General features: G+C 36.3%; 3 protein-coding genes across 5 annotated transcripts; 1 reads left to right on the forward strand and 2 right to left on the reverse strand.

Annotated features, from left to right (window-relative positions):
* Positions 1–1,850: 1,850 nt before the first annotated feature.
* On the reverse strand, positions 1,851–7,639 carry LOC133517194 (uncharacterized). Of its 2 annotated transcripts, XM_061850398.1 has the most exons (5): positions 7,350–7,639; positions 4,674–4,797; positions 3,760–3,912; positions 2,462–3,658; positions 1,851–2,361 (listed from the first exon to the last, which is right to left on the reverse strand). In XM_061850398.1, the coding sequence occupies exons 1-5, from the start codon at positions 7,419–7,421 to the stop codon at positions 2,018–2,020; spliced, it is 1,890 nt and encodes a 629-aa protein (XP_061706382.1). In that variant the 5' UTR covers positions 7,422–7,639; the 3' UTR covers positions 1,851–2,017. The 2 variants fall into 2 exon arrangements, with proteins under 2 accessions (XP_061706382.1, XP_061706383.1); XM_061850399.1 differs by lacking the exon at positions 7,350–7,639 and having other exon boundaries at positions 4,705–4,797.
* A 1,590-nt stretch (positions 7,640–9,229) lies between these two features.
* Positions 9,230–11,649, forward strand: LOC133517195 (uncharacterized). The gene is made up of 5 exons (XM_061850400.1): positions 9,230–9,711; positions 9,783–9,934; positions 10,007–10,173; positions 10,264–10,523; positions 11,540–11,649. Exons 1-5 carry the CDS (start codon positions 9,372–9,374, stop codon positions 11,626–11,628), a joined length of 1,008 nt encoding a protein of 335 aa, XP_061706384.1. The 5' UTR covers positions 9,230–9,371; the 3' UTR covers positions 11,629–11,649.
* LOC133517196 (transmembrane protein 41 homolog) lies at positions 11,638–16,031 on the reverse strand. 2 transcript variants are annotated; one of them, XM_061850401.1, is made up of 5 exons: positions 15,661–16,031; positions 15,423–15,558; positions 15,136–15,264; positions 13,935–14,272; positions 11,638–12,036 (listed from the first exon to the last, which is right to left on the reverse strand). In XM_061850401.1, the coding sequence occupies exons 1-5, from the start codon at positions 15,818–15,820 to the stop codon at positions 11,867–11,869; spliced, it is 933 nt and encodes a 310-aa protein (XP_061706385.1). In that variant the 5' UTR covers positions 15,821–16,031; the 3' UTR covers positions 11,638–11,866. The 2 variants fall into 2 exon arrangements, with proteins under 2 accessions (XP_061706385.1, XP_061706386.1); XM_061850402.1 differs by having other exon boundaries at positions 15,781–16,027.
* Positions 16,032–17,973: the final 1,942 nt, after the last annotated feature.

A 17,973-nucleotide genomic window follows, 5' to 3' on the forward strand; every position in this document is an offset into this window, starting at 1 on the left:
AAAATAATGCATATATATATATATATATATATATATATATATATATATATATACCTATATAACATAAATAAAAATAAATAAATATTCAATATATAATCGACCGACCGGTTTGGCCTAGTGGGTAGTGACCCTGCCTACGAAGCTGATGGTCCCGGGTTCAAATCCTGGTAAGGGCATTTATTCGTGTGATGAGCATGGATATTTGTTCCTGAGTCATGGGTGTTTTCTATCTATTTAAGTATTTATAAATATTTATATATTATATATGTCGTTGTCTAAGTACCCTCAACACAAGCCTTATTGAGCTTGCTGTGGGACTTAGTCAATTTGAGTAATAATGTCCTATAATATTTATTTATTTTATAATATAAATAGATATGAATTCGAACCACAATTTCCCGCTAATTAATCCCGTTAATTTGATGTCGCTATTTGTTCCGCCTAGAATGTGGAGCTCTTCGAACGAGCCAAATTTTATTTTCAATTTCAATTTATTCAATATTACATGTCATGTTCATTACAAAAGATGTTAGTCACAAGTAGTTGGTACAGTCAAGGTATTAAATATCGACACGTACAAAGTACCAAAAATATGTACACACGACCTTATTGCCTATACATTAAAGTAGTGTATACATATTTTTGGCACTTTGTCCGTGTCGATATTTAATACCTTGACTGTACATGACACCCTGATAGGGCACAAAATGTTAACAGGTAGGTACTTACAACTTTAACGAAAATTATTAAGCTAGTTCATGCAAAAAGAAATGGTATGTAAAAAAAATAATTAAATTGAGCAGTATATACAAAGCGATGTCATACCTATTATGTTATTATTAACAATTCTTTTTATACAGGGTGGACAAATAAGAATGATACACTTTGTTTTTAAATTTTAATTACAAGAATTGGAAATTTTATTAAATATTTTTTTCATAAATATATATTATTCAGGGTTGGCAATTGTATACGGAAGATAATTTCTGCCAAATGTCTACCACTAGCAGCAAGCAATTTTATCTCAAATGTTTCTGTTGTTTAAAACACGTTGTTTGCTCGATTAATTTTGAAAAAAAGTGACAGTGATTGGCACCCGAATTCCCCAAATGTTGCAGCTCTTGACTTATTTCTGTGGGGCTATCTAAAATTACGTGTCTATGTTAACGAGCTGATGAAATTTAAACAGTTAAAACCGAGTATTCGACACAAATGTACTAAAGATAATGCCAAAAATGTGCGAATAGATGCGGAACATTGGGATGATAAGGGTTTACATTTACCTGCTGTTAGAGGTGGACATATGTCAGACATTATGTTTCGCATGAATTTGCCAACCCTGAAGAATATATTTTTAAAACAATACTTAATAATTTTTGAACTTAATACAGTTAAAATTTAAAAACAAAATGTATACTTCTTATTTGGCCACCCTGTACATAAATCATAATCATCTTAGTTCCTACTACATATTATTATCCAAATGTAAGGAAAAGAAAAATTCGACAACTAAATAAAAATCGGCCCAATTTTTGGCAAATTGGCTTTTATCGCTGACTGTACTTTTCTTGCCACTGACAACTAATACTCATTGAGACAATTCTAAAAATCCCAAACATAATTAGGTTGCGTTGTTTTAGTTCCCATGGCCACCTCCTGTCTCCATCATTAAATCAGCTCTATGTACCATATTACCCGATTTACCTACATATGTACACAAATTTCAGCTCAATCGGAAACCGGGAAGTGGGTCGAAATTTAGCTTCCAAGAGTTGACCCACAGGGCAAGTTAAATAAAAGCTTGTAAAAAGACTGAAATTGGATCAAATTCTTACGAATAAGAACAAAGGTTTTCAATGAAAATAATTTAATATAAGAATGACTATACAATACATTTATTGCTAAAAATATCACACGCAATGCTTCAGTATTTTTATATGCGAGTACACTTGTACGAGAATTCAGTAGGTATGAGTAGGGGTTAATTGCAAGGAAGAACTTCTTATTAAATTTACGCCTATCTAAACCTGTTGAATAAGCACATTTTAATCGTAGTATTATAAATTGACACAGCGGCTATGATTGTCCAAATCAATGTCACCACGGAAAGTGTGATCCCTAAAATGAATAAGTACAGTTGTAAATTACTTTCCATGTCTGTGAATAAACATACAAACACAAATAATGTAACTATTAGCACGGCGGATAGTGTTTCTAAAGTACTTCGTAGTTTTGGCCATTTTCGGACTCCGACGAAGTCTTGTACGGCGCCCTCCCAACATGAGCTTATGGCACCAAAACCAAGCCCGGCCACCACGCAGCCGACCGAAAACATGTCGTGGGTGCTTGAAGCCGCCAAAACTGAGAGAAAAAGAGGAAACTATTAACAACAAAATTACCTACTTACCAATATTACTTATAAATTCGAAATACCTAAAGTAAAGAAAAGTAACATACGTACCAAAACATGCAAGAGTAGATATAATAAGCCCGAGCACTGCGACGTATTTGAAATTCCTTTTGGGCGTTTCGGTGAGCCATGGCATACAGAGCAGGAAACAAAGCCAAGTAAACCCATGGAGAGACATCAAAAAATTTGACTCTGTCATAGTGATCTTAGGACGAACATGGGAGGCGACCATTGGCAGAAGCACCAGCGATATCGCTAACAAACTTAAATGAGAAAAGCTTAGAAGTAGGGCAGGATAAAATCTCCACGAGGATAGTGACCTCGTCAAAGGTTTTATTAAAGTGTCATTGATACTGTACAAAGTGAATTGCAGTTTCCTGCGTAGTCTGTACATTCTATACGAGGGCATCCAAAACCTTCTTCGTATTCTAGCGTACGCAGATTCGCAACGGAAACTGAACGATTTCATTATTTTTTCCCTTTGTATATCCGTAATAGGTGAAACATTGTCGTACGTCACTTCTAATTCCGTATATTCTCTGTTTTTCTCACATTCCCGGTCACTTTCAGAATCTCTTCTGCCTTGTCTCGTTATGTAATCGTCTAAATTATCACTTATTGTACTCAGACTCTTAATGGCTGCACTATATCTCTTATTATTCTTATTTATATCAGTTTCTTTAATATTACTATGATCATCTTCGTCTTCTTCGCTCTCTTCGGTTTCTTCTAGAATGTCGGGCAGGATGTTGATCCCAAAGGCATTCCTTCTCGTGTCTTCTGGACTATTAGGCGGTGTTATGGTGGTCGTAGTGTACGACTCGCCGGCATCAATCCTCAACACCTCCTCCCGATGCAAGTTGTCATCAGACGGACTCTTCCAACACTTTCTGCCCATGTCGTGCAATTGCATTTCATTTGAGTAACATTCATTTTCGACTTCATTGCTGTAGATTGCATACGTTTTGGAGAGATCACTGTACCTAGAGAATGAGACAGGCCTTGAAGCAGTAGGATTTACTTTGAGTAGCATAACAGCTGGCAGAGTTTGGAGCATTATTCCGCCGAGAACTATGTGTGCGTACGAGTATCCATAATTATCTATCAAGGCGGTTATTATATGAGGAAAGAGCGACTGCCCGACTGCTTGCCCTACGACACACAATCCACGAACGATTCCAAGATGCGAGTCGTAGGTTTCAAAGACAATGGCATCTATTTGTGCTGATATCAGTGATGAGCCGAGGCCTGAAACAAAGATCAATTTAATAAAATATACCTTCGATTGGTCTAATCTAGGTTACAGACAATAAAATTATATGTATAAATCCCTCATATTTGCTTTTTACCTCCTCCAACGCCGTAAACGAAGGGCACGACATACATCGGCACAAATCCGCATGCCACCAGGCCGGCCACGTTCAGCAAAAGTCCCGCCGTCGCCATCGCGCGGTACCCTATCGGCCCGCCCCACGAATCTGCTGCTTCGCGGAACCAGCATTCTGGAAATTATAGTCATATCAGCTAGTATTCTTTTGCACAAGCTAAAAAGCTAGTATTAGCTGTAGCTGGCTTTCCAGCGCATTAACTCGATCCGGGCGCCCAAAGTCAGCTGACACCTGTGTCGGTGAAGTTAAGAATTGGTTAAGCCAGCCAGGGTATTGTACATGTTATTAATTAAAGGTGTGCGATTTATAGAGTTCTGGGTTCTGTCTGAATTTAATTTAAATAAGATATTTCAGGTAGGGGAAAAGTGCGTGAAACTTTATAGATCATTTGGACAGCTTTAATTACATTCTAGAGCCTATTTCACCACGCTGATAAATGACACCTGACACTGACAAATCCTGCCCATTTCTGGATCGATAAGTAACGACGGTACCTAGCGTCAATATTTACTACTTGGACCAGCGATGTACGGCAAATTGTCACTGTCAGGTGACAATTGTCAACCTGGTGAAACAGGCGCCTGAATACTGTGTTAAAATGCAGACAGTAAACAATCACATAACCTAGTCAATCCAATCTCATCCAACCTCCCCTGAAAAAAATAAAATAAATGAAACTACATATATTATATACCTATAGTTTCAAAGAATCATACTTTATTTTTCTTAAGGAGCCCACTGATTACCAGTTCGCCGGACGATATCGGCCTGTCAATTATTCGCCATTGTCAGCTTTTGCAAAAAAATGATGAGTATAGTTTGTTCTATTATACTGTTGCGAACAAATGGTTTTTGTAGACTATATAATAATTTACGTGTTAAGCCGTATGTGAGGATATGTGTTACAGGGGTACAGAGCCCGAGCCACGTCGGGACGCCCAACTGCACCGCGTGCAGCAGCACCACTCCGTACGACAGCACCAAGTTCGGCAAGCACACCTGGACACAATACATATCGTTACATATACATTACATTACCTACTAACTCCCTTTATTCATAAACGTCTACTAAAGTTGACAAGCCGCTAATAATCGTTTGTCCCTTTCCGACGTATTAGTATGATGGAAAGGGACAAACTATAATTAGCGACTTGTCAACTTTAGTAGACGTTTATGAATAAGGGGGTTAGGTTTTTACAGGTTTAAAAATTTTACAGGTCTCAGGAACCAAGTATGCAATTGTCTCATATTTAGTAATGTCTCTTGCAAACTCTAACAAGACCTTGATAATCGTTTGTTCTTATCAGTCATTTGGATATCTGTGTTTGTTAATAAGGGACACAATTTAAGACTCCACTACACGTTTTAATAAAGGGCAAATGCATTGAAAAATTCATAGAGAAACTAGACTATATTTCTCTACTGCTATTCAGTTTTTTTTTACCTCTCAATTAGTTAAATTATGACTTATAGTTTATGACTTTCATAACCCTATTCTTATAAAATTGGCGAGTAGAATGGAGCCCTATATCATTACCCTGCATTCAATAGCAGTATAATTTTAGTATTTTAACGGCCAACGATTAAGTTCAATTTTATTACGTTTTGAAGCTAGGTGACGGTTATCTCACGCACAAAACGAATTAATTATAGCATCCTCTATAACAGCAAAGTGGCATGCGCCCACGCGGTATTATATATTATGGAGACTGCCTCTGACGATAGGATATCAACGATATCACACCGACTGTTCAGCGGAAACGTTGAGGATAATTATCGATCAATCAATGCGGCGAGCTATCAGAGGCAATCTAATGTAAAGAAAGAAGCTTAGGAATCGGTTGTGACGTTTGCAATGAAGTATTTTTACTGTGATACAATTCTATCTACATAATCTCAAAATTTTATAATGACATTTTCCTCCAAACCAATTATGCCTGTAGGTATGTCGATTACAAGGAAGACAGTTATCATTTTTATAACTATTTCGTTATATGAATATCGTGCTGAAAAAAGGTATTCGGGGTAAAGATTTTTTTATTATTATTTGCCTTAAATCCTTTAACTTGCTCATTTAAATCTAAAATGATTTTGCTTGTAACACTGTAACAGGTAAATACTCATAGTGTAACTGTAAACGCTGTTGGCGTTCGTTTCTAAATACGTAATAAATAATGATAGGTACTATAGGATCGAGTTCTGTGCACATCCAGCCCCTGACCCCTGATAGATATGTTAGGAAGGGTACCTACTCAATAAAAACTCAATAACACTAGGCCCTACTCATAGTGTTGTGTTCCTGCCGGTGAGTAAGGTTGCCAGAGCTCAACGAGGGGGAGGGGGGTTTAGGGTCGGCAACGCGCATGTAGCTCTGGAGTTGCAGGCGTACATAGGCTACGGAAACTGCTTACCATCAGGCGGGCCGTATGCTTGTTTGCCACCGACGTAGTATAAAAAAAAAAACCTTTTTTGATAGGTAACCTTTATAAATAAACACCTAAATACATCTAGTTACTTGGAAAAGATATATTAAATTTATAATGTCTACTATGTCAATATAATATAATACATTGTAGTTAGTTTCTGAGATATGCATAGATAATTATGTCATCTCACGAAATCAGAAGGGATTTGACGTAATAAGACTTAAAAATAATACCAGTTAGGGTCATTTCCTCTGTAATAGATATGAACTACAGTAGTTTATCACGCCATGACGCTAGATAGAGTGGCGTCACGGTCATTGTGATATAACCATAGCGTGACTCCAAACGTTTTGCATTATGAGTGTACCTTTACCTAGTCATAGTCACACAAGTTTTTGCGCAATACCTATTATCAAACGACTTATCGCAAGAACTGTATAATAATTTCTGTACGAACAGCGCCTTGAGAACAAAGCCCAAGTGTGATAGAGAGGCAGATAACGAATTTCGATTTTCGCAGTAGGCTCTCTGTTCTAGTCTTTAAATTAGTAAAGAGAATTGTGGTAAATTACGAAATTACTTGCGCACGGAACGGAGTAATTGGTATTGGTGGTAATCTGAGGCCCTACCGCGAAAAACAAAATTCGGAAATTTCTTTCTAAATTTCTTTATCTGCCCCTGAGATGCAATGTGGCCCTCTGGCGTATGAAGTCAGTTATTAAAAAAAACCAATGTATATAAGTAAACAAAATTTCTAATTATTTTAATTTTAAGCTTACATTTACCACAATTTTGTATAAGTACTTATTAAATTATTCTGTCAAAACACCGACTGACGCTTTAAAGTTACCTAAACACAACTAAAATGAGCTACATCGTAGCATACCTACTTATATCTAGATACCGTTTCACCACTATCATCAGATCATCACGGACTCAATATCATATCGCTTGCGTACAAACCCCTACCCTTTTGGTGAAATTGTAAGCTATGTACCTATGTAGCTTACCATATTTTCTCGCACAGTTAGAAAATCGGCCTTGAACGCATTGTACTATTTTACGCCAACTTCTCTGTTATGACTTTAACTTGTGAGTTCCGTAGTAAAGTTTGCAAATACATACGTTTAACAGCACAACGGAAAACAGAAGTGACCAACGCCAAACTGAGTCTTGAGATCTTGCTTCAATTTCCATCTAGCTATTCCTCTTGCATCTTCATAAGACTGTTTGACGTCATATTGGTATCACAATCACTATTATGTATTAGAAATTTAATTAATGTATGTTGCAGAGAGCATGTTGACGTATTGACAGGACACTAGCCCTGTTATCGGAATGCCGAACAAGTACGTAGTTTCTTAAGTTATCTTATCTTGAAACTGGAACTCGATGTTACTCCGATTTGCGTGTTCGTTTGTTTTTGTTATGGGCTACCTAGTTGTTGTTTTATAAAAAAAACTGAAATATATTATTACATGTGACGTTAATAAAGGGACATTATCTGTTTTTAAGCATGCATAGCCTGCAGTATTTATAATTACTATAATCAGGTTAATTTTATCTTCTTTGTATTATGTGATACTTAAGTACCTAGGTACAGTATAGGTAGGTACCATATACATATATACATATACCTATGAACTAAGGAAGGGTTAGCAACAAGACCAAAAGTACCAAGATGTCAGTAATACCTATGCAATATCCAATAAACCACTAAGCTCATAGAGTGGATGGCCGTTTTAAGTCACTATGTACAGTAAACTGCAGAGTTAAGTGCCTCCCCTGCATAGAAATTTGTTTGTAAGGGGGTCACTTATCTCTGGAGTTAAACACTGGGCGCTTGCGTGTTTTGGAACGTTAATCCGTAGATCCGAAGTGTTGTCTACAAAATCAGACCCATAAAAGGCACACAATAAGATAAAGATTTCGTTATCGCTGATGTTGGTAAACTTCCTAATGTTGTAGAGAACGCAATCTCCTCAAAACCGCGCTACAGATACTGAGCTTTATGCCCTAAAACCCTCTTCAATGGTGCAGTATCTTGAATTTCTTGAAAGACGTCTCCTAAATTACTTCATATTCCTATTTGGTTCATGAATATAAATTGGGGAAGTACCTCCACCTCACAGAAAACCGCAGCCAAATAACACTAGACCCTACTCATAGTGTTGTGTTCCTGCCGGTGAGTAAGGTTGCCAGAGCTCAACGAGGATGCGGAGTGTTAGGGTCGGCAACACGCATGTAACTCCTCTGGAGTTGCAGGCGTTACCATCAGGCGCGCCGTATGCTTGTTTGCCACCGACGTAGTATAAAAAAAAAACTAATAACTAATGGCTTTCTGAGGCTTTCTTATCTTAGCGCTTTCACGGTTTCATCCTGAGAGGAGCTCGAGTCCGGTTTTGGTAACCGAATCGCAAGAACTAGCGCAGGTAGGTATTTATTTACTTGCCATCAGACCCATACATATTCGACAAAGCCAGTGAATGTTAATTGGGATAAAAGCGCAAAGCTTAAAGCGGTTATTGAGGGCTTATTACATCCATCCTACAGCCGGACGGATTGCGATCGGCCGATCGGAAGCGACGTCGGGCCCGATGACTTGCAAGGATTGTTTTCACATCACCTATTCGAAAAAGGGCCTTGTCTTCCCTGCTACGAAGGATCAAAGTGGCATTTTTGACTTTGACTCTACTCATGTCTCAAGTAAAAAAACTACTCAACCTGTTGCACGAGGGCCCCCGCAAGAGCGAAGCCCCCTCAAGCGCGAGGCCCCGGGCGGTTGCGGCTATAGACAGTTTGTAAATATTTTTTGTAAAAATGTTTAATCATCTGATGTAACTATTAGATTCGTGTCTCATTTTTATGTGTATTAGTTAGGTATTAGTTATAAGCACAGACCGTAAGCAATGTACTTACTTTTGTATTTTATGTTTGAGCTGATGGCCTAGTTGCCAATGCTAGTAATAAATTAAAAAAAAAAATAATGTCATCTGTCACGCTGACATAACATTTAATGTTTTGATTGAGATTACCTTACCCTACCGCTGTTATAATACTTATAATAATAAAGTAAAAGTGGATTACGTGACTAAACACTACGTTTACATATTCGCAGTAAACAGTATTTATACGATCAAATAAATTATGGTCAATCATGAATTACAAGAGTATTCTAGCTCAGTTATAAGACTTAAAAAGCAGTGTATGGACGCTGGCATGAGCGAAGATGAGTTCCGGCGATTATATTTTGAATCTCTCGACTCTCTAGAAAACCGAAGTCCTAGAACTTCGGTTACGCCTCGACGTCACAGGACAAAGTGTCGAATAGTACTCATTGGCTTGTTTTTAACAATTTGTGTAGTCTACAATTTTAAGTATATTTACAGCTCAGTTGTTTGTAATCTGCAAGAATATATCTACCCTGGCTTGAGGCTTTTGAGGCGGATATCGATTCCATTCATATCCTTATTCCCTGGACTTACTGGTAAAGCTTATACATATTAGAAACCTATCCTTATTTACATGTAACAAATGTAAAATATTTACTTTTTGTAGATTTATACCATGAGACATGTTTGATACAAAACCCATTCTTCATGGTTGTGGATATGGACTGCTGGCCGTGCAGCAGTGTTTCAAATATCAGAGAAATATATGATCCTAAATTAGTCACCAATCAACAGCATACTGCTCCATTTATTTATGAGGTATAATACACAGGCCTTACTAATTATTAGTACCCTTATCAAACATGGATTGAAATTGTACCTGTATTTTAGACTGACCAGCAACTTGTAAGATTAGAGGAACTCATAGAGTTATACAATAGGAATGAGGAAGTATTTAACAAGGAAGCACCAAAAATATTAGTCAATAATAAATATTCAAAACTGAATGAGGTATTTCATGAACCACAAGTACTGGGGGATAAAAATCTCTTTGTTTGGTAAGTTATTAATTGTGAAGTGTGTCTATTGTATTTTTGGTGAATTACTTTCAAACTTTGTGTAATGCTTTGTTAATATTGATGTTTCAGGAAACTGAATACAATGAGTATTGCTAGATTACTCCGTCAAATTATTCCTAGGCCCAAAGTAGTCCCTAAGTTTGGACAAAGCACTGAGAGATTTCTGATCATAGACAATAGTCAAGGACAGTTCACAGTGCCTGACACAGAGTGCAGTTTCTCATTCCTCTTAGTGCTAAGTGGCAGCAGGACAGTCAGTTTGAAACCAGCAGAGGAGTGCAAACATCAGTGCCGATCACTGAGAGTAGAGTTGAAAGAAACATATTTGTGTAAGAGTAATGACACATTTTAAACCCATTTCCCTCCTGAAATTAAAAAAAAAATGTAATAGCAAACCACAGAAATAATGAAAATCAAAGTATAGTTTGACTGTCATAAAATATTGGTGACAGACAAAGTAGCCAAATATGTCACAAGTCACAACACATCCATATTCCTGTGGAAACAAAGTTGCATTATGTATGTGTGTGTTGTGTATGTATATTTGGCCACTTAGGCTGTCACTATCTATATGATGCTAATTTTACAAAAGCTCAAAGGAGTAATTGCCTTCTGCTTACCTTTAAATTTGAGATTAACATTTAAAATAAGTTTTTGGCAAAAATTTCATTTTTGTTACAAGCTTTTATCACTGACTGTATTTTTTTATACAGGCGACTAATACTCATCGAGCTAATTCTAAAAACCCAAAACACAATTAGGTTATGCGTTGTTTTATCACAGAGTTCCTATGGCCACGTCCTGTCTCCATCATCCGATCATCTCTATGGTACCATAATATTGCATTGTCAGATTGTCACCCGACTTACATATGCATGCAAAATTTCAGCTCAATCGGAAACCGGGAAGTGGATCAAATTTACCTTGCAAGAGTTGATTATATAGAAAGCTCCCAGCTTGATCATTAGTACCTGCCTGTATGGGAAAGACGAAAGCGAGTTTATCAATATGGGAACTCTCTACCTATTTACTATTTAAATTCACTCTGAAATATGCAATATCTGTACATTATTTTTAGTACAGACAAAATACAATTGCTACTTTAATTTTAATATATATATTTATTTATTTTTAACCCTTTTCCAGGCCGCACCAATCTACAAGGTTTTCCCAAAAAATCCAAATATATTTGAAGACAAGTAACATTTCCTGAAAGTGTAATCTAATTTGAACCTTAAATCGGAATGCTAAAGTTGAAATTCTAATGGCGCGTATATGGTCGATAAATCGTACTACGCCTGGAAAAGGGTTAATACTTATGTTACAAAAGTTTTTTTTATTACAGTGTGGTACAATTGGTGGTATTGGCGACCAGTGGTGCAGCCGTCAACATCAAACAGCACTCTGATAGCCCATGTGGGATCGTACTGTTAAATAAATGAATCAAATAAGAAAGTCAATTTATTAACATTTATAAATTAAACCAGCCATCCTAAATAAATTATTTAAAAATATTAACTTTTAGAAAGTAACATTCAACCAGGAAAGTGCAAAAAACAATTGCTAAACTGTACTATTAAAAATAATTACTAATGGTATGTCACTAAGTTCCACTGAAATCACACAAACAACAAATCATCCTGTTTATCTTATAAGCACAATTCCATAAAGTTTATTCAAACTTTTCTCTTAGACGATTCTTGAGTAGAACTGGTATAAGTGAGACTAGAGCAAATACACTGAGGACAGTGATGGAGGTCCAAGACCAGGCATCACTTGTGGATGTAAGGGTATGGAGAGTCTGCCCAGCTTGAATTGCTACGAAAGACGGAGGGGCAACACCTGAAAGAACAAAAAGATACTTAATAATGGCACTGTCTGTATGGGGCCTGATTTATTCCTGATATATTAATATAGAAACTTAAGTGTGCAGCTTAGTTGAAGGACTGAGCCAAATCTTACATAGGCCAAGCTGTGACATAATACTCATAACAGTAGCCAATCTTCATCCCCAGGGCTTAAGCTTTATACATATGTTTCATCAAAATGGATTCAGTAGTTTAGCTGTGAAAGTTAGCAGACAGACAGACTTTTAAGTTAGTTTCTTTCCTACTATTTTATATCAATATATCCCCCAAACAAAAAAAATAAGTAATTGAAAAAGAGGTGGATTGTCAAAGAAAATTTTGTAGCTACAGTAAATTTACTGCCATCTTTCGACACATGATTAATTATTTTAGAATGCCATTTGACTTTGATCCTTATTCTTCACTGATATGTGTTAAATTTGAAATAGAGGCGCCATTTTTAGGGTTCCGTAGCCAAATGGCAAAAAACGGAACCCTTATAGATTCGTCATGTCCGTCTGTCTGTCCGATTCTGTCACAGCCACTTTTTTCCGAAACTATAAGAGCTGTACTGTTCAAACTTAGTAAGTGGATGTATTCTACGAACCGCATTAAGATTTTCACACAAAAATAGAAAAAAAAACAATAAATTTTGGGGGTTCCCCATACTTAGAACTGAAACTCAAAAAATCTTTTTTCATCAAACCCATACGTGTGGGGTATCTATGGATAGGTCTTCAAAAATGATATTGAGGTTTCTAATATCATTTTTTTCTAAAATGAATAGTTTGCGCGAGAGACACTTCCAAAGTGGTAAAATGTGTGTCCCCCCCCCCCCGTAACTTCTAAAATAACAGAATGAAAAATCTAAAAAAAATATATGATATACATTGCCATGTAAACTTCCACCGAAAATTGGTTTGAACGAGATCTAGTAAGTAGTTTTTTTTTAATACGTCATGAAATTTAAAAAAAAATTTTTTTTTCATCATACCCATACGTGTGGGGTATCTATGGATAGGTCTTCAAAAATGATATTAAGGTTTCTAATGTCATTTTTTTCTAAACTAAATAGTTTGCGCGAGAGAACCTTCCAAAGTGAAAAAAAGTGTGTCCCCCCCCCTGTAACTTCTAAAATAACAGAATGAAAAATCTAAAAAAAATATATAATATACATTACCATGCAAACTTCCACCGAAAATTGGTTTGAACGAGATCTAGTAAGTAGTTTTTTTTTAAAACGTCATAAAATTTAAAAAAAAAATTTTTTCATTAAACATATACGTGTGGGGTATCTATGAATAGGTCTTCAAAAATGATATTTAGGTTCCTAATATCATTTTTTTCTAAACTGAATAGTTTGCGCGAGAGACACTTCCAAAGTGGTAAAATGTGTGTCCAAAGTGGGAAAATGTTGAACAAGATCTAATAAGAAGATTTTTTTTAATACGTCTTAAATTGTACGGAACCCTTCATGCGCGAGTCCGACTCGCACTTGGCCGCTTTTTTTGATATTAAACAAATTTAACACATACCAGTGAAGAAATAGAGATCAAAGTCTAAAAGTTTTAAAAGTAAAGTAAGTAAGGCTTTCTAAAAGTTTTAATCATGTGTCGAAAGATGGCAGTAAATATTCTCTTTGCCCATACTCCGTATGCCAGGGCTTGGAACCGGGATTTTTAAAAAACCTCATTATTTCGAATTATTTATGCTCTTTACGTAGGACTCAATCATCTAACAACTTCGTATTATTAGATTGTCCCATTAAAAATTGAATAATGATCCAAAAGATACAGGTTTGAGATACACATTTTTCTTGACACATGACATAGCTCACAATGTTTTGTGAAAAAATCTTTGGCATTTCTTGTGCTTGTATAGAATTAAACTCACCAATAAAAGTTCCTACAGCAAATGGCACTAGAGGCACACCTATAACGGGTGCTGTCATGTTAATGAACCAGTTGGGTAAGAAGGGTGTCACTCTCAAAAATATTATGTAGTTCAGCAGATTGTTTTTGTGCTTTTCAACAGCTTTTGACCATTGCGCAGCTCTCTCTGGAAAGAACTTCTTCACCAGTTTTTTCCCAAGGAGATTGGACAGGAAGAAGCAGAGGCTGGCTCCGATTGCAGAGCAGCAACACACCATGACTAGAGCTAGGTAAAACGGGAACAAGAACCCAGACAGAATACTGAGGAATATGGACCCAGGTATTGCAAAAGTTTGCAAGCTGTAATCTGTTATTAAGGATTCTATTGATTGATTATATAATAGGCCAGGATATCAATAAGCAGTCATGAGATGATGACATTCACCCCAAGTCGCAACCAAATTGCCAATCACCATTGGCATACATCTCTAAGGATGGGCCCAATATGTCAATGCCAATCACTAATAAAAATGGAAATCTGATATGTAGTGGTTGTTATCAACACGCAGTTTTCATAGCAAAGCATATAGATGGCAGAAAAATCTATACATATAAATAATCAATATAGTTTATTCATTATAATAACACATTTACTACAGGATATAATTATTCACATTAGTAAACTGTCTTCGAACTTTTATATAAAAAAAAAATATTTATGTATGACATGTCATTGTCATGCATTCATATCATGTCAAAAGATGTAATTGTGTGCAACATTTGAAATACCTAAATTACCTTCCCATAACTTCTGTCAGAGAGGAGAGGTAATTTAATTACTTTTTTTTTCTAATCAACAAGTAACACCAAAATTGATTGGATAAACTTTAGTTTTTTATTTAGCAAAATTTGGATAAATGTGTATTATGATGATATTAAAAATACTTGTGTATATTTTTTTGCCAAGCATACTTTGCTATGAAAACTACACATTGATAACGATCATCACTGATATGAGACAAGTATGGTAAAGTTAGGCAAACCACTAAGGCATGTACAACAACAAAAGGTAAGTACAAATATTCATAACACATTCTTCTATAATTAAAAAAAGTGAAACAAGGAAAATAAGTTTAAATCAAGCTAAATAATAAAAATGACAACTAGATTTGGTAATAATATTCAATTATGTCTAAGGTGAATATAAATAGTTTAAAGGATACAATATGTAAATTATAAAAACCCCACTCATAACTTCATAGAAGTACTTGTCCTTGTAGCGATCCAACACCAAACCAAGTTGCTTGGCATCATCAAGGTCCCATGGCAATTTTAGATGCTGTCTCTCTTGCCTGTAATTTAAACAAAAAAATACAGCTGTAATTGTAATAATTTACAAAAAATGGTAGGATTTAAAATATTGCACATTATTATATTCAAACTGTAATTAAAGAAATTATGTTTCTTAGTTGGTAACTTCAATGCAGTTGTAATTCTAATGTAAACTCACTCTTCCAAATCCGGAAATTGTCTATATAGAAGTCCCAAAGCCAACAGTGAAGAGGTAAAAATTATCAAGACTAAAATTAAAGCTTTAGATGTAGATATATCACTTGTACCAGGAGTGTGAGTGCCAGGAACGGAATCTGCAAAAGATGTGAAATTTGACATTGGCCTGAATTACAAGGTCCATACGTAAATTATTTTTTTAAAGGAAACAGAATGGAAATCAAAAAAGGATTAGGTACTTGGAACGGGTTGGTGGTAGACATAGGTATTGGGTATCCCTGCTCGTAGGACAGAAGGACGATCCCCATTCACCCCATTGGACGTGGAGGAAACCCTTGGGTCTTGCATAGGCAATTCACCTCGTCGTCTAATTCTTCTATGGGTTATATTATTATCCATGTTTTCTAGCCTTCACTTTATGTATTCTCAGTAAGGAATTGTAATAAAAATTAGTTAAATATGACGCAAAAATACTGTTGTATATGTATAAAACCAAGAAAACTACTAGTTCTGTTAGTAACATCAATGTGATTGAAAGTATTGAATTGAAACTGAAACAAATTTATTTATTGGTCATGTCATGATCATGACACTGACAGTGACAATCTCAATCTGATGCTTGACGTTCGGTTTTTTTTGCGCCTTGTCCTCTCGGACATTCATTCAGCCAAAACTGGGACGTTCCAAAAATTATGTTAAGGCGTTAGCACACTGGTACCTATTCACGTCGCTCCGATATTTGAGCGAGACTACGCTATATGCATGTGCGTATTATAGCAACATCCCGCTCGCACGTTGAGTGACATGCGGATCGGATCCAATATTAAGCACGAAGAATTTTGTACATTGACCCGACTGTCTACTTTAAATCTTAATGATATTTGCCCGACTTATGCGTGTTTTACAGATACATCATTCAACAGATGTAGATATAAAAATAACACGTCGATTGATTTTAGAACAATTACTGGTATGGCTTGATTCGTATACCTACTCTTCAATTAGAACAAAAATGCACATCAACAATTATAAAATTTTTTTTACAAAAAAAGTAAATCGACTTCAAAAAGGATAAAATCAAATATTATCCTTTTTTGAGCGTATGCGTTACCAACTGATATGTTTGAAGTCGGCGCCAAGCCAGATTTTGAAGCATACCATGATATTGGTGCGAATCGATAAGGGTGCGGGCGGTGCTGCTATATAAGCATGTACAATACGTTGCATTGCCTTACACGACCGCAATGGACATAGTTTCAGTAGGTAGGTAACACACGGTTGAACCTTCTTAGCGCAGTCCATGCCATGTTTGTCGGTATATTAGTATAAATCTAATCCGTTTATTTGCCGTCGTAATTTTTAAAGAGCATTTTTTACTAATTTTTGAACTGTCCATAGCATGAAAGTGTGGAATTGAGACTGAATTATTTACAGTCCCTTATCTAGAGAACTTCACTTTAAAATATAAATCAATTCAAGGACCGTCTTCAGGGCTAAAACTTTTTACCTTTAAGCCAAAATTTACCTAAAGTGATTCAGATGTTTAGTCGTGAAAAGGTAACACAGAGACAGACAGAACTTATTCCACAATTATAATACCTATTACTATAATTGTAATGTGATTTATAGACATAAAGGTGATTATTTTTGACCGGTATTGTTAATATGTGGCTTGGCACCGACTTCAAACATATCAGTTGGTAACGCATATACATAAATATTTAGATAATATTTTATTTTATCCTTTTTGAAGTCGGTTTACTTTTTTTATAAAAAGTGTTTACTTTACCATTTTTAGTTTTAAGGCAGCATTAAGTAAGAGCTTATGATTGACACGTGACTTTGATAAATAATCAAGTTTTTTCTTGACTCCATCTGGGAAATCATTCCTGCCACTACTCTAAATCTATCCTCCGCCCCACCACTGAGCCAATCCCTCAACCCTCCGATCACTCAACCCCTGATCATTGAAACCCTTGACCCTTAACCACCAAACCTTCAACCGCCGTTCCCCGACCCCTCTACCCCAGACCAGTTAACTCCTAATCCTGACCCCCATCAATTCCTCAACTTTCAACCCCTGACCACTCACCTCCTACCCCCCGATTCCACAACTCCCAACCCCTCAGTCCCCGATCCCTCAACTCACCGCCCTCTCAACCCCCTAACCTCTCAAACCCTGACTCAACCCCCAACCTCAGACCCCCGTCTACCTTCACCACCACCGTCTACCTCACAAACCTCTCACACCTACCCCTCACATCTTATTTCCAACACTACTTACAACAAAAATCATAATACACCCAATTATAAGAGGGAAGTTTCACATATCACCCATGGTCTTCATAATCAGTAAGTATTAGCCTTACCACGAGTTTGATACTGACATATTCGCTAGTGTAACTTACTTTCTATGCATCTCGCTCGTACTGGCATCCTATTAGTGCGAGCGAGATGTATAGAAAGTAAGTTACGAACAGGTCTGCTAATATATAGAGTCAAACTCGTGGTAAGGCTAACTTGCACTAAATCAAATTGGTAGTTTTCGAGAG

This window comes from Cydia pomonella, chromosome 4 (genome assembly GCF_033807575.1).
Source record: "Cydia pomonella isolate Wapato2018A chromosome 4, ilCydPomo1, whole genome shotgun sequence".
In the NCBI taxonomy this organism is placed as follows: Eukaryota; Metazoa; Arthropoda; class Insecta; order Lepidoptera; family Tortricidae; genus Cydia; species Cydia pomonella.